At 47.1% G+C, this 16,579-nt stretch overlaps 2 protein-coding genes across 12 annotated transcripts in view; one reads left to right on the forward strand and one right to left on the reverse strand.

The window, feature by feature from the left end:
* MPRIP (myosin phosphatase Rho interacting protein) overlaps positions 1-16,579 on the forward strand; it is a 183,742-nt gene that overhangs the window by 156,172 nt on the left and 10,991 nt on the right. For 8 of the 9 annotated variants that reach the window (XM_075010780.1, XM_075010773.1, XM_075010774.1 and 5 more), the window contains 7 exons: positions 4,314-4,461; positions 5,147-5,264; positions 6,839-6,998; positions 7,424-7,534; positions 10,169-10,255; positions 11,035-11,197; positions 11,988-12,073. In XM_075010780.1, coding sequence (XP_074866881.1) covers positions 4,314-4,461; positions 5,147-5,264; positions 6,839-6,998; positions 7,424-7,534; positions 10,169-10,255; positions 11,035-11,197; positions 11,988-12,073 — 873 coding nt within the window. Of the gene's footprint in view, positions 1-4,313; positions 4,462-5,146; positions 5,265-6,838; positions 6,999-7,423; positions 7,535-10,168; positions 10,256-11,034; positions 11,198-11,987; positions 12,074-13,703; positions 13,766-16,579 lie in introns of all 9 variants that reach the window. The other variant, XM_075010779.1, reaches the window with a different exon arrangement.
* Positions 1-16,579, reverse strand: part of PLD6 (phospholipase D family member 6) — a 56,589-nt gene that overhangs the window by 26,492 nt on the left and 13,518 nt on the right. Inside the window, exon 3 of one of the 3 annotated variants that reach the window (XM_075010781.1) lies at positions 12,888-13,057. The exons of 1 other annotated variant lie outside the window; for it this stretch is intronic. In XM_075010781.1, coding sequence (XP_074866882.1) covers positions 12,980-13,057 — 78 coding nt within the window. In that variant the 3' untranslated portion in view covers positions 12,888-12,979. Of the gene's footprint in view, positions 1-12,887; positions 13,058-13,772; positions 16,186-16,579 lie in introns of those variants that run through there. One more of the 3 variants, XM_075010782.1, reaches the window with a different exon arrangement.

Genomic DNA, 16,579 nt, shown 5'->3' on the forward strand with positions numbered 1-16,579 from the left:
TACGAGGAAGCTAATCCAAGCAGGCACCTTCCAAAAGTCTCTTTAATACACAACTTAAAATAACGTTAACATAATGTTCTCCTTTCCTTTGTCTACTCTGGAGAACTTTACAAACGTCACTGATACATATAGTAGCTTCTGCATACTCTATTTGCTCGTGTTTACAGCAATGCATTTACAATAAATACCGTACCCACCAACAAATGTTTAGAAGCACTTGCCAGTTTTCCTCCCTATCTTATGCCCAAATATAAGAATCTTAGCTCACACTTCTACTGAGTCAACCAAGTCCAGATAGGTTATGGCACCAGGTGATTAGCAGGAAACAAGGCTGAGAAAATGAAAAATGCTTGTGTATAAAAAATATCAGAGAGGTAGCCGAGTTACTCTGTATCTGAATCTTCAAAAACAACAAGAAGTCCTGTGGCACCTTATAGACTAACAGATGATTTGAAGCATAAGCTTTTATGGGCAAAGACCTGCTTCTGAAACTCCCCCACTCATGCATCCGACGAAGCGGGTCTTTGCCTATGAAAGCTGATGCTCCAAATTATCTGTTAGTCTATAAAGTGCCACAGGACTTCTTGCTGTTTTGTGTATAAAAAAGCATGCCAAAGAATAAAATCTGGTTCCAGAATTCATGCTGACCATATAGCATTAGAGGATGAGTCGGTGGGACTTAGTATAAAAATCACTATGGATCAGTGGGCACCACTCCCATCTCTGGAGCCACAGGCTGTTCTATCTGAGGGTCTAGGCTCTTTAATTAGTGCTGATGCTACAGGATTAGTGCCGCATCATGCTGTACCAATACAGGAGGCATTAAACATTAGCCGCTGAAGACAATCCAGGTTAAAGTGAAAGCACCTCTACTCACTTGTGGCATTCAATAAAACAAACTCTGATGTCCCAGACTGTAGATTTGAGGCAATGAAGCAGAGAAACTGGCAATGTGGGACTGGATTTTTTGGGGGTAGATGTTGCAGTTCACAATCTTAAATTCTGCTTTGGGCCCATTCCAGTCTTAAACTCACAAACTTAGCTGAAATGGTTAAATTTCTGTGGCTCTGACCAAACACACTTGTTTAAAATGAAGAATTCCAGTGAAGTCAAGGGAGTTGAATTACACCAGTCTGAAACTAGCGCAAAGTGGAGGAGAATCTGACCTGTAACTCAAACCAGGTTTAATAAGCGGTCCATTAATTTTGATGGGACCATTTGGCTACTTCAGCTCTAGCAGCAGATTTGTAATACAGCCTGAATACAGACACATTTCCGACCTCTCCAGCAGAGTTTTCTAGTTCTTCTCACCACGCGTCGTCTGCATAGACCTTTGTCCAAGATCTAACCCAGCATGGGGGCAACCTGCAGCCCATAGGCTGCATGTGGCCTACAACACACCCTGTCTGCTCCCTGCCCTGCAGCTTGTGCAGTGAGACACAGTAATGCCACACTTCCTACTCCTCCCACTTCCTGTTAGAGCTTTTGGAGTGCCATGAATCTACTGATTTCATACTCCTATTCCTACTCCTCCCACTCTCTCCCTCCCAGAGAAAAACCCCACAAATCAGCCGTTTGGGGCTATTCAAGCACTGGGAGGGAAGGAGACGAGTGGGGACAGAGCACAAATCAACATATTTATGGCACTTTGAAAGTGCTGGGAGGGAGGGGGAGAAGTAGGATGTGCAGGCCCACCGTGTGCAAGAGGCACATGGGGGAGAAGGGCAGGTGGAGTGCATGAGCTGCAGATCAAACCCCAATGGGTTATGGGCTGCAGGTTGCCCATGGAGCTCACTAAGATGGCAGGCCACTCCGAAGGCCCACTCACTAATCTTGGTTGCCCATCACTGGTCTAAGCCCTGACTATGAAGCACTTTAAAGCTGCTGAAATCTCAGTTGCATTCTCTCCAGCTTTGTTTCTTAAGGTATGCATTTGTGTCATGGCTGATTCCGCACCCTGGCTCTCATCAGTGTGGGTAGTGGAGGCTGACAAGCTTAATAAAATGGCCAAACCCTGGCTTTGAATGTCCCACAGAGACAGAAAATTCTCTGATTCCAGTTTCCCTGGAGTCATTTGGCAGCTGCCCCAACCAAGTGCAAAAACCCCCAAAAAGTCACTTAGGAATCCCTTTTGTGAAGCTGCTGCAAACTCCTTTCCCACTTGCTGGCTTGAGATCTCCCCCCAACATGGAATACAGCAGAGCATTGAACATAGAAAAGGAACTTGGATTGGGGTATCACAGAGATTGTAATCCCTGGGTGAAGCAACTTTGGGCAGGTCTACATTAGGCAGATAAGTCAATTGTAGATAAGCAATTCTTGCTATGGCAATTGCATAACTAGAATCAACTTATCTGCAACCGACTTAACTGGCTGTCTTCACAGAGGGAGGTGGACGGGACTAAATCTCCCATCAATTTCCCTGACTCCTCACGATATTGAGGAGCACAGGGGTCGACTGCCAACCTCAGATAGTTTGATTTTGCATGCCTCTACCAGGGGCACAAAATTGAACTCTGGAAGATTCACCTTGACTGGGTCGATCCTCTGGGTAGGCTAGATTTACCTTTAGTGTTTGAAAGGCATAATAGTTTTAAAGCCAGCTCTCCCCCCATGAAAATAAATAATAAACTCCCTAATGTGTCTATGGAAACACTTTTCCCTACTTGCATAGTTTCGGTGAACTTGAGGGAGTTCTTCGAGGGAACTCGTGCCCTCCCACCCAACTGCCCTCCCTTCTATGTGATTCTCACATAAAAGGAGGATGTGAGTTGTGATATTTGCTTAGTTGAATCTCATTGGCTCTTGCACATTCCAGGGCATAATTCCTCCCCCTCCCTTTTGCTTGGTTAAAAACTGCTTAACCCTTTCCTAGCTCTCATTCACGACAATCTGGCAAATGCATTTGTTGCTACATGGAGAACTGAAGCTGTACTTTGCCAGTTGCTTTGCCCGTCTAACTCTACCATTCTGAATTTGTCAGATAGTTTTGTAGAATGTGGTATTTGTTCATCTTAAAAACAGCAAGAAGTCTTGTGGCACCTTATAGACTAACAAATTTTGGAGCATAAGCTTTTGTGGGCAGAGACTTGCTTCGTCAGATGCAATGTCATTTGCATCTGGTGAAGCGGGTCTTTGCCCACAAAAACTAAGGTTCCAGAATATCTGTTAGTCTATAAAGTGCCATAGGACTTCTCATTGTTTCTGTGGTTACAGACTAACATGGCTACTCTGCTCATATTTAGTTCAGGAGGTGTGAAGATGAACAAACTATAATATAGCATTGCTGTTAAACAGGCACATTCCACCTCAGATGTGGCTACATTTCAGTGGTGGTCACATGCTCCTTCTGTAGCCTGCACTGGAGATTATGGGTTTGAAAAGAGATTGGAGAGTGCAAACTTAATTGCTTTCGAAAATAAGGAAATAGTAGTCACTTAAAACCCATCATGGTGCAGCTACATCCTATGCAAAATTGCAGGTATCCCCCCCTCCCCATCCAAGGAGAGCTTTGTCACTGTAGCTTAAACAGCCCCTGCAGCCATTGTCCTGGACCTCACATATGGCCCTGTTAATGTCTCCCTAGCATACCAATCCTGGACCCGTACAAACCCCTGCTAGTGCATGTGAGTCTTGGCCAGCAGAACCCCCTGGCTGTGACCATTACCATCATGTGCCACACTCATGCAGGGGCTGTCACTCAGCAGAAGTTTGGGATGGAAGAACATGGGAAGGATTCCCGGAGCGAGTGGATTTTCTGGCTTTGTGATTCTGTCCTGAGTGCAGAAAGCAATGGGTGGTACAAAGGAAATGGAGTGAATGAACTCCAGCACAGGACTGGTGAGCTGTTGAGAGCAAGGCTCCATAGTAGAAGATAGGAAGCTAACAAAGAGATGGTTGGGATGCATCCTTGTTAAGTACATTTTCCTTCTGCCATTTAAGGCCTGATGCCAACCCCACTGAAGTCCATGCTAGTTTTTCCTTTCATTTCAGTGGATGTTGGATGAAGCCCTTTAGAGTAATCTCAGAAATGGAACACCCCACCCCCCTTGACCAGATGTTGGGCCTCTCCTTGCCCAATACAGTTTGAGCTGGGAAAGACCCTCTAGATCTGCCAGTCTCTGCTCTCTGACCTACTGTGTGCTTACTCATTCATTGTCTGCCCATCTGTTCCCTGATCCGCATTGTGTTCCTCTCCCAGGCAGCTGGGGCAGTGCGTGTGTGCTCACTGCAGGCACTTTGCCTGAGAGCCCATTGCTCCAGACCTTCTGCTAGGAGGGTAAATTCCAGCCTAATTCTCTTGCGTTTTGCAGGCAACATGTGAACGAGGGTTTGCAGCCATGGAAGAGACACACCAGAAGAAGATTGAGGATCTGCAGCGGCAGCACCAGCGGGAACTGGAGAAACTGCGGGAAGAGAAAGATCGCCTGCTAGCAGAAGAAACAGCTGCTACCATCTCAGGTAAGGGCCAGCAGAGCAGTTTTTACACTCATGTATGGTGTCGGGAGGAGCGGACGGACCCTTCAGCTGCATGCATGAGGAGAGGGTAGGGTGGATGGAGCACTCCAGATAGGGTGGGCAGAAGGTGCTGCATGAACAGTAAAGAGTGCAGGGGCTAATCTCCAGTCTGACATTGGAGATCAGGGTGGGTGAAAGGAGAAGGGCCCTAGAGTATAAATGTGGGAAAGATATGAGGGTTCTGGGGCACAGCTGGGTGAGAGGCTAGGGCTGATGGAACAAGGATTTGTGGGAGTGATTCATGGAGCGTTGCCTCGAGTCTCCTTGGTGCTGATGTAGCCCAGTTAGTTTTCTGTTCCATCTGAGGAAGGCATTATTTATTGCTGGGCTGATTTATTACCCATTCCACGGTGACTTCATTCTTCTGTGTCTATGAGAATTTAAAATGCCTGAGCCCAGGCCTTGTGCATTTGGAGTCCCATAACTCAGGGAGCTGTGACTCTGGCAATTGTTGAATTTGAAGAAGCCTTTTCATTGCTTTATGGCTAGTGCCATGTAATAAAGTGATTGTGAAATGGGGAAATTACTCACCAAGGTGACTCACATTTTGGTGGGAGGAGAATCTTTGGACCAAGTGGTAAATTCATTGCCTCCTGCAGAGCATTAATCCTCTTTCCATCCTGTGCAGCCATCGAAGCCATGAAGAATGCCCATCGTGAGGAGCTAGAGAGGGAGCTGGAGAAAACCCAGCGCTCCCAGATCAGCAGTGTCAACTCAGATATTGAGGCCCTCAGGAAGCAGTACTTGTAGGTTACTCTCTCTCCCCTCTTCTTCTCCTCCCCACCACACTATGTGTTGCTAATACTCTGCATTAGCTTGACTCACAAAACATGGTTTTACTCCTCTTGGAAGTGAGGCACTGGCACAGAGTACAACCAGATATGGAAGGTGATGTAGGAGCTCTTCTTGGTGATCCTTCATCCTAATCTCTGCCCTGCCAGAGACCTCAACACTACTCTGTCAGTGTTCCACAATCCTGACCTGTAGTCCTCTGCCACCCCGGTGCAGGTTTCCAGACATGTTTACACTTCCAGTCTCCAGATACACATATCTGCATTCTCCTTGGTACAGTTAACATAGTATGCAGATGCATGGTGATGGATTCCTTCCTGCTGGGCCTTTGTTATTAGCTCATTGAAACCAGTTTGCATGAAGCAAAAGCACTAGTCTTCAGTGAGAACCAAACTGGTGTTAATAGGGGAGTTGGAGGAATAGCTGAGCTGCTGTACAAGGCTTATGCCCAAGTATAATGCTCAGCCCTGTCCACCCTCTAAACTAGTGTTCTGCAACTGGTGTGCTGTTAAGTAGCGCTTAATGTGCCTCAGAGTAGAGTCTCATGGTTAGGGGGCTGGGAGCCAGGACTCTTGGGTTCTGTCCCCTACCAAGAGAGGGGCAGGAGTCTTGCCTAGTAGTTAGAGCAGGGAGGCTGGGAGCCAGATGCCTGAGTTCTATTCTCTCCCCTGCCCCCATGAGTGGGGAAGTCCAGGAGTTAGCATGGAGGCAGGCTGGGAGCCAGCACTCCTGGGTTCTGTTCCAGCCCTTGGAGGTGGGTGGGAATCTATCCTAGAGGCTAGAGCAGGGAGCCAGGAGTCCTGGGTTCTATAATCCCCACCCCACATCCCCTTGGGGTGGGACTTGTGCAGTGCACTGCTTGGTTGGAGAAGCATGTGGTGGCAGCGGTGGCACTGATGAGTCTCAGGAATCAAGGTAGAGTCTGGGGAGGTGGGGACCTGGCCCTGCAGGACGGGGAGGGGATTGGGTTATAATATATTGGGTGTACCCTGAAATTATGACACATGCTGAAGTGTGCCATGAGGCACTGAAGGTTGCTGAGCACTGCTCTAAACCGAGACCAGGGCTGGCAACAGATTTTGCTGGGCTTTGGACAATGTTGTGGAGGGGAGTAGGGTCGGCCCTCAGCCTTGAGCAGAAGGGGCGGACTAGGGTAGCCAGCCCTCAGTGCCACCCACACGGCTGTGCCTTCCCCCATGCTGCTGGGACAGTATTGCATGGGGGTTTGGGGCTCCAGCTGCTACTGCTGTAATAAACCTGAGCCCTTTTAAATTGCTAGGCCCCAGGGACATTCTGCCCCCTGGCAGCAGCCCTGGTGCCAGAGGTCCCTTCTGGTGGACAGGCAGGGGGTTCAGTAGAGCAGGGAGCTAGCTGACCACCTGACCATGAGTTTCTTTGAAAAGCAGAGTATCGACTTCATGCCCTAGGCAGATGTCCTCACCTTGGGCTGTGAGGTGTCCCCTTCATTGGTAGAAAGCTGTGGTATGGACATGGCTGTAGCCTGTCTCTTGGCTTTGCCCTTCTGCAGGGAGGAGCTGCAGTCAGTCCAGCGGGAACTGGAAGTCCTCTCAGAGCAGTACTCCCAGAAGTGCTTGGAGAATGCTCACTTGGCCCAGGCCCTGGAGGCTGAGAGGCAGGCCCTCCGCCAGTGCCAGCGAGAGAACCAGGAGCTCAATGCACACAATCAGGTGAGGCACCAGCTGCCCTAGAGGTCCTCTCATGATCATTGATTACAATGGGATTGTCTGGAGGAGTGTGTGGCTTCTCCTGGGGAAAGAGAAGTTGGAGGCAAGGCTAACTGGGTGATCTGCCCTGGCTGTGCCTGCTCTGCTGTCCTGGGCCCAAGTAATAACAGTGAAGTGATGTTAAATCTAAGCTAGCACCAAAGGCAGGAGAGTTCTCCCAGCTCTGTCCCCAGGACCTGCCTGGTGTCTGCATTCCTCTAGTTGTTTCTTCCTATGCAATACTGTGTAGCTCAAATGGAGCTGAATGCATGGGGTGCCCCACAGGGGGAGCTTTGCATGTCAACTGGGGACAAAATAACCCACTAGAGCATGGGACATAGAAATCCTGTGTCCCTTCTTCTCACTCAGTGACTCTCTTCTCTTCCCAGGAGCTGAATAACCGCCTGGCTGTGGAGATCACACGGTTACGGACTGGGGAGGGTGGGGGAGAGGCTGCTGGCTCACCTCTCACACAGGGCAAGGATGCCTATGAGTTAGAGGTAAGTGTCCTGCCCCTTTACTAGCAGCAGGAGAGGACAGGGAGTTTGCCATCAAAAATCTGTTTCTGCTTTGAGGACAAAAGGGATTGCAGATGATCCCAGCTCTATATGGGCAAGTAGCACCCTGTAGTGTAGGCCCTGACCCCTGCCTGGTTCATGAGTGGGTCCATGGTACATCTTGGGCACTCATGAGAAAATGCCCATCCATGGGCTGGAAAGAATGGGGAGGAGTGGTCAGTATTACATTAAAATCATGCCTGGTGTGGTCTGAAAATGAGATGGGGGATTACAATCATAGACTTGTTGGCTCCTTCTTCCTCTGGATCCTCTTCTTGCCTTAGGTACACACTCTAACCTCTGCCCTCCATTTTTCCATCCCTAATGTGGGCTCGTGATGCATTGGATCTGGGTTTTAGATAGAGGCATGTGAGTGCAACTCATTATCGGCACAAAAATCATGCACAGCTTTCTCTCCACAAGTGGACACCATCTTTGAACGATCCCAAAGAACAGTCTGGATTAAACTATCATGGAATTGCAGGACTGGAAAGACCTCGAGAGGTCATCTAGTGCAGTCCCCAGCCCTGAAGGCAGGACTAAGTGTTATCAAGAACATCCCTGACAGGTGTTTGTCTAACCTGTCCTTAAAAATCTCCAGTAACACAGACAACTTCCCTAGGCAATTAATTCCAGTGCTTAACCATCCTGACAGGAAGTTCTTCCTCAAGTCCACTCTAAACCTCTCTTTGCTGCAATTTAACCCCTTTGCTTCTTGTCCTATGCTAAGAGGTTAAAGAGAGCACCTCCTTTCTAACAACCTTTTATGCACCTGACAACTGTTAAGTCCAGTCTGTCTTCTCTTCTTCATATTAAACAAGTCCAACTTTTTCAATCTTCATAAGTCATGTTTTCTAAACAGTCAATCATTTTTTTTTTTTTTTTGCTTTTCTCTGGACTTTCTCCAATTTCTGAAATGTGGAACCCAGAACTAGACACAATACTCTAGTTGAGGCCTAACCAACACAGAGTCAAGCTGAAGAATTACTACTTGTGTCTTGGGTACAACACTCCAGCAATACATCCCAGCATGATGTTTGTTTTTTTTGTGCAAGAGTATTAATATAGACTGATATTTAGCTTGTGATCCACTATGACCCTCCAGATCCTTTTCCATGGTACTCCTTCCTAGGCAGTCATTTCCCATTTGTATGCATACACACTCATTGCTCCTTCCAAAAAGGAGCACCTTGGATTTGTCCTTATTGACATTCGTCCTATTTACCTCAGACCATTTCTCCAGTTTGTCCAGATCCTTTTGAGTTTTAATGCTATCCTCCAAAGCACTTGCAACTTGTTCCCTCTTGGTATTTTCCACAAACTTTGTATTCTCTCTGCTATTATCTAAATCATTATTTAAGATACTGAACAAAAGTATGCCCAGATCTGATCCCCATAGGACCCTACTTGATATGTCTTCCCAGTTTGACTATCAGCTGCTGGTAACTATTCTTTGGGAATAGTTTTCCAACTGGTTACTCACCTGCCCTGATAGTACTTCCATCGAGGTCAGGGGTCGGCAACCAAATAGAAAGAAGAGCCATTTTTTCCTACTTTGGTTTTAAAAAAACCCTCAATAAATCAAGAGCTGCAATGCATGTGAATACAAAACAGTCCTTAATAAATAACAGCAAATCATACTTTTTGTAACCCCTGTTTTAAGAACAGCACACACACTGATTTGTCACGCGATACATGATAACTGCAGGTCATTCACAAACTTTTTACGTATTCTATTTCCTCACACTTTACATGTGTGTTTGTACCACTGTCTTCCTGACTTTCACTCCCGAGTGCTCTCGCGCTCTCTCTCTCTGGAGGCTGTTGGGGGAGTTTTCCAACATTTTGTGATCACATATTGTTTGCTGTTTAGATAAGAGTTGTTCATTTTGGGGCTTCTAGCTGTTCACCATTTATCAAAAATAATCAGGAGGGTTTTTTTTTTTGTTTTGTTTTAAAACTTTGCAATTATAATGTTGGGAGCCAGAAAGAAGTCCTTAAAGACACAGGCGGCTCTGCAGGTTGCAGACCCCTGCCTAGGTTGTATTTCTCTAGTTAGTCTATGAGATGATCATGCAAGACTGTATCAGAAGCCTTACTAAAATCAAGGTATAGTACATCTACCACGTATCAGAGGGGTAGCCATGTTAGTCTGGATCTGTAGCAGCAACGAAGGGTCCTGTGGCACCTTATAGACTAACAGAGAAGTTTAGAGCATGAGCTTTCGTGAGTTAACTCACTTCTTCAGATGCTGCTTCTGAAGAAGTGAGTTAACTCACGAAAGCTCATGCTCTAAACTTTTCTGTTAGTCTATAAGGTGCCACAGGACCCTTCATTGCTGCTACATCTACCACCTCTTCCCTATCCATCAGACTTGTTATGTTTTCAAAGACAGGTACCAGGTTGGTTTGATGCAATTTGCTCTTAGCAAATCCATGCTGACTGTTGTTTATGACCTATTTGTTCAGTTATTACCTGGCCTAGGTCATTACATGTGAAACTATGGCTTTTAGTATATATCTGTGTGTGGAAGCCCATGTTACTGAGTGAAAATGCTGGGTCTGTCTTTCCCTACAGGTCCTATTGCGGGTCAAGGAATCAGAAATCCAGTACCTGAAGCAGGAGATCAGCTCCCTGAAGGATGAGTTGCAGACAGCACTGAGGGTAATGCTTGTGGTAGGGCTATCTCTGAACAAACCCATAAGGAGCCTTCCATCTTGTATGGGTGTCCTTGTTTTCAGAGGGGTTAACTAATTTATTTTCAAGTCGAATCAGCATTGTTTTGCCTTAACTGACATCACTACTTACCAGTTGGGACTTATCATCTTTGTGGTATAAATGAAACATGTGGCAGCATCAAATCAGGATTTGCATTGGTCTCTTCTTGGAAAGATGTTACTGTAAATATATTTGTCCCAGTTTTCTGTGCCATCAGATTTTAAGTACCCCATATTATGAACACACAAGCTCTGCAGATGGGCCCAGATACTCTGGGTGATTAATTGTCCAAGGCGGGTTCTCGACATCTTAGCTCCATGTCATTTTCCTGATTAAAACGAAAAGCTGCAAACAACAAATTCTGTAACAAACTAGCTGGTGTGCATGTGTGGCATTGCTCTCTAATGGATGGAATCAGAACTGCCCAGCTGTGTGTCCTAGACCCTGTATAGCCATTAGCCAGAGGGAACTCTCCTCTTAGCATGCATGGACTTGCCACTAAGCGTGGTTTTGGCAGAATGATCAGAGTTCTGCCTTTGCTGTTCCCAGAAAGCTCTCTGCGGCTTTAGCACACAGCATAGTGATAAACAAAAAGTGCTGGAAGTTCCTGGGTCCATCCCAGAATGCTGCTTCCTTTGTTGTTGTAAGCACTCAACTTTGCTGGTTCCGTGAGTTTGTCTCTCTCTCTCTGATGACACTACTGGTTTTCCTTGTTCCTTTCCTAGGATAAGAAATATGCTAGCGACAAGTACAAAGACATCTACACGGAGCTGAGCATTGTGAAGGCCAAGGCAGATTGTGACATCAGCAGGTTGAAAGAGCAGCTGAAGGCAGCCACAGAAGCACTGGGCGAGAAATCCCCCGAGAACACCACAGTGTCAGGATATGGTTAGTTCCTCTGCTGTGCTGAGCAGCCTTGTTCCCTCCTACCAGCTTTAGTGTGATGGAGCCTAGATGAATCAGGGGAGGGCATGGTAGGATATGTAGGAGTTCCAATATAGCCACTGTGAATGCTGGGAGATTCAAACACAGGGGCTGTGATACTCCCTCCAGTCACACCACTTAACTTATTGGAATAACACTAGGGAAAAATATGGCCCAGGTTGTGCACAAGGTTAAGTTGGAGCCTTGGCTGCCTGGCTTAGCTTGTTCATGAGGTTAGCAGCGGTTCATCTCCAGATTATCTGTTAGAACATGGCCCAGGTTGGGGGGTTTGTCAGAGTTGGCATGGGGAGCAGGATCTCAGTCTAGTTCCTTAACGAGGCAAATGTCCTCATTGCAAATTGTTCTCCATTCCAGACTGTCCCAGTCCCCAAACACCTTGCAGAGAGGCCAAGGATTGAATGGGCCTGAAGTCCCCTCTTACCCTAGTGGCACTGCCTCCATCCATCTTAGGGACAGGAAGCTTCCCTGGGTCTTTGGAAACTACCTTTGCCCTGGTCACCCAAGGATTTCACTTTGCACTATGGGGGCCTCTTGTCTCATGTGGTCACTGGGTGAGATGCCTTATTAAGTTTGTGGCTGTGTAGTGCTGTGGCTGCTCTCTTCTGAGTCACCCTCATAGGATAAGTCTGCATCACTCCAGGGCATCTTCTGCTCTCCCTTGTGACAGGATCAAGACTCTGTAGCTGTAGGGCAGTAAGCAGCAGGCTCACACTGTTCCCTTTGATCTCTTCAGACATTATGAAATCAAAAAGCAATCCCGACTTCTTGAAGAAAGACCGATCCAGTGTTAGCCGGCAGCTAAGGAATATCAGGTCAAAGGTAAGTGTTTCTCTGTCTGGGTGATGTGAATACCCCACACAGCTCTGGGAGGAGGATGTTGCGGGGGTTGCTGCAGGGAAAACTTCCTAGAGTAAACTGAGGATGATTGGTAGGGAGATGAGGTAAGATTTTCCCACCTTTAATACTGGTCTTTGTGTTTGCATCACTGTGTAGTGCTGGAGGGAGGAACCACCCTGCCCAGAGCAGTTGCTGAAAGAATAGTCACCTTTGTACTGGTCGGGCCCTTGGAAGACCAGTTTCACAGATGTGGTGATAAATCAGCCTCATCCCCTGCCTCCCATTCACAACATGATGGCAGGAGAGGAGTCACAATAGGGTTAATTGAGTTACCCAGAATATTATGGGATGTAGCCTTGCTCTGTCTCTTCCATCCCCTCTCCCTGTTCACATAGTTTGCCCGACTCTGCTGTGATGCAGTGAAATAAAGCAGCAAGTTCCCAGCCTGCAGTGCTCTGAGATTTTTTTTTTTTTGTGTGTGTGTGGGTGTTGCACTGAGTGGTTGCTTTACAAAATGACCCTTGCAGAGCTGGTCCCCTTGCCTTTTTGTGAGGCCTGGCCTAGTAAAATCTAGGTGTGACACTAACACCCACAGTTACTGAAGTTGCTATTTAAGACAGAGAGAGTATGGCCTGGTTCTCAGGCATTTCCTGGGAGGATGCCCTCTGGCAGTTACTCCCCATTTATGTGTTGAAGTTGGGTGGTAAAGTATCTGGATATCACTGTGAATGGCACCTCAGGGATAATACAGTATAATTCACTGAAGTCTCTGGTACAAGGCTACTTTTAACCGAATGTTTTCTTTTACCTGGGGAGACTGAGGTCGATAGCTCAGTATTTCTCAGAGCTTTAGAGCCTGGCCATGCTGTACTTGCTGTGTATCCCAAATCAGACTGCAGCCACCTGCCCCCAGTTCTCTTCACCCTTCAGGGTATTAATCCTTTCCATGGCTCCACAAGCACCCTGCTTGAATGGGAAGAGCAAAAGAGAACTTCAGCCAGCCAGCCTAGACTGAGTGCCTGGGCTATCGCACAGATCTCTTGTCACTTCCCCTTTCCCCTTCTCACCGATGTTCAGCCATCTCATGCTGATACTGGACTGTTAATAGGCAGTGTGAAAAGCTGGGCCCAGGATTCTAACTCTACCCTCTCCCAACGCAGTGGGAGCCAAGGCTCATCCCCCAGCTTCTGATCAGGCTGTCATTTCTCCTGTGGTGACTAAGCAGCTAGAGCCCGATGCCAAGGTGCCCCCACTGTGTGAACTGTACAGGCTTGCATCTGGCACCCAATTTGCATGCACAGATCTCCCTCTCATGTGCAGGGTGCAGCGGAGGTGCTGGTTTGCAGACCGTCTCTTAAGAGTCTGATTATTAGTTGCCCTCCCCCCTCCACCTCAGTTTGTTTACTTTGTCATCCTTGACTCCCTCTGTGTCTGTTTATTGGAGTGCTTGGGAGAGGGAGGCCATGCAGCTGGGGCATGCTGTCTGCTTGTCCCACTAAGGAGGGAAAGTGGGGCTTGGGGCTGCGGGAGCATCGATGCAATTAGGATTTATGTGTGTTTTGTTTTCTGTTTTGTTTTCTTTCCTTCTTTATTTTGCTTTTTCCTTTGACAGTCCGTTATTGAGCAGGTCTCATGGGATAACTGAAATGAACCAGAGTCCAGGTTCCCTGTCATGTAGGTAACCAAACCAGCACCCCCAAATAATTCAGCTCCCCAAGGAGCGGCCCACTCTGCATGCCCTGCTCACTCCTCCATGGCAAACAAGACTCTTCTCCTATGTACTGATTTGAAATTGATCTTTGGGACAGGGAACAGATTATCCTAAAATGAAATCAGTCTGGCCCATCCCTGGTTTTCTCTCTCAGCCACTCTTGTCACCCTCACCAGCACAGAGATCCATCACTGGAAGGGTGTGTGCACCTCTTGGGCATGCTCCCCCATTGGCCGTGTCAGGGGTACGGGACAGCGAGTGTGCATGCTGAATGACTGTGCATGCCTCACACTAAACTCACTTTGACATGCAGCCATTGCAGGACAAAGGGAACCTTTAAAGTGCTGCTTGACTGCTTTTTTGTTTTGGTTTTGGTAGTGTCAGCTTGGGGCTGGGCGAAGCCTAGGAACTCTCCCTTACCACTGAAGAACAGCTAGAAGTGATGGAAAGGAGGCCAGTAGAGCTACCTTGAATCTCCTGCAGAGATGTATCAGAGTGGTAGCCGTGTTAGTCTGTCCGCAAAAACAACAAGAAGTGCTGTGGCATGTTATAGACTAACTGATATTTTGGAGCATAAGCTTTTATGGGCGAAGACCCACTTCGTCAGATACAACGTAGATGCCACTGAGATGGCAGCATGGAGTAGCTGCTCCAGTTCTCCATTGCAAAGGGAGCATCCTGCACTTCCTTGTGGTTTTTGTTGCCACTTTCTTAAAAGATACATACCCAAATGCAGGAGATGCTTCACCAGGAAGAATCCTCTTTCTCTTGCTGCCGAGCAATGCTCTGGCTACCCAGTGGTTGTGGCTGCAACCATTCATCACCTCATTAACAACTCCCCTATCACAGACATGGGTTAGTAGCTTCTGAGCTTATCTGGTAGGTGGATGCAGGCTGATGAGAAAGGGGGCTGTTCTAATCACAGAGCTGTCCACAGTAACCAGCAGCAACAGGAAGGTTTGAAGCATGTGGCCCTGAGAGTGGGATAATCTGTGAGATGAAATGGGATTGGTTTTCAATGGGGTTCAGAGGAAGGGTTTGAAAGGCTGATCAAGGAATTGTGTGGGCTGGTGGAAATTTGAATGAGGCCGTCCTTATCACAAACCAAACTGTGCACTATAGTATCAGCATAAGTGAGCTAAGTGAGGGGGTTTGCTTGGCTTTCTACTCTTAGCAGTATAGTCTAATGTATTATGGTGTCTTGATCAATAAAGAGACAGGAAAATTCAAAGGTCCAGGTTGAAATTTAAAGGTACTCTGTTAATTTGAGTAGGCTCAATACGGCTCATGTTCAGAGTCAGGTGGAGACAATCCTGAATTTTGAATGATTTTCTTCTGTCAGATAAAGAGAGAGCAAATACTATTTCAACTTAAGTGTAAAAAATCCCAGTTCCTGCTCTCGTTTGATAATGGATTAATGTTTCTGTGAGCCTGAACACTGAAACCAGATAGGTCATTTTCACACACCCTGCTGTTCAGGCATTAGCCAAAAGATGGTGGTTGTTTCTCTCATGATGCAGGAGAATGCTTTAGAAATGCGATGGTCACTGCAGTCTCTTTGCAGTATTATAACCACTGACTACACTAGGTTTTGGAACTTCAACCTCCCTTAATAGCCCCTTGTTAACCAAAACTTGCTTTGGGGTCTACGTGACTTAACATTGTGCCCTTTTAGTTTTCTGATACGACAGCCAAGGGACTCAAAAGAAAATGGGAACATTGCATACAGCTACCTGCCAGGGCCTAGGTATAAAGCTGTGTGCCTTGTAGAGTTGCCACAAGTTGATTTGCAAAGCCCGTGTCCAGACACTGATATTACTGTGCAAAGGACACAGAGTGAACTGCCTCACAGATGACTTTGCTGCCTGCAAATTGGCAAACTCCTTGGCAGATTGGCTGCCAGTTTTTGATCAGCAAGGCACATCTGTTTCGGAGCAGGGAAAGTAGTCCATTCCCCTTCCCTCCGACTCCTGAGATAGAAGCAGAGTTTTATCTTTTGCATCTGTACAGTGCGCAGACTTTGCATGCTAGATCCTAGGAAAGGAGTCTGCCAAGATGGAGTATGCATCAAACCTCCCTCCCCCACCCCCACCCTGGCAAGCCTTGAGGTGGGATAGAGTGCACCTGTGGCTTTGTCCTGCTGTCTGTGGTTACACTTGCTCAGGCCACTGGGTGAACCCATCCATCCAAAATGCAATAAGCATGGGATTCTGCCATACAACAGGGGGTGGGGATTAGCAATAAATCAGGCAGCCACTTGTGTCCTCCTCCTCCAGACTCCAGATGGGCTGGAAAAGTTTTTGATGGAAGTTGCTGTCTTGCTGAGTCTTTCACTTCTGAAGACGTGGATTTAAAATCCGGATCAGGTCATCAGATTGGTCCCCTGTTGGAAAATACAGGAAATGTGTAATGAGATGCATAGTCCAGCTCAGGGCCTTAGTTGGCAATGTGTGCTTGAAAATCCTCCAGCGTAGGTCAACTGAAAGAAGAGTGAGATTGTTACTCAGGCTGTGTGGACGAAGCTTGGGATATATGTAGAGTTACAGCCACCTAAAGTGGACTCTTAATGAGTCCCAAATCGATGTTAGTCACACACATGCACTAGGGAAATCAGTGCACAGAGACGCTTAGCACCATAGCAGTTGCCGTCAGCAAAACCAAGAGGTACTGCTCTGGGTCTTCTGAAAGACAAGGGCCCATTGGTCAAGCTGCCCTGTTGCTCTGTAATTTTCAAGCTGCAGGGATGATGTCAGGGTCAAGTTAATCATGCTTGCGAT

This window comes from Carettochelys insculpta, chromosome 16 (genome assembly GCF_033958435.1).
Source record: "Carettochelys insculpta isolate YL-2023 chromosome 16, ASM3395843v1, whole genome shotgun sequence".
Classification (NCBI taxonomy): Eukaryota; Metazoa; Chordata; order Testudines; family Carettochelyidae; genus Carettochelys; species Carettochelys insculpta.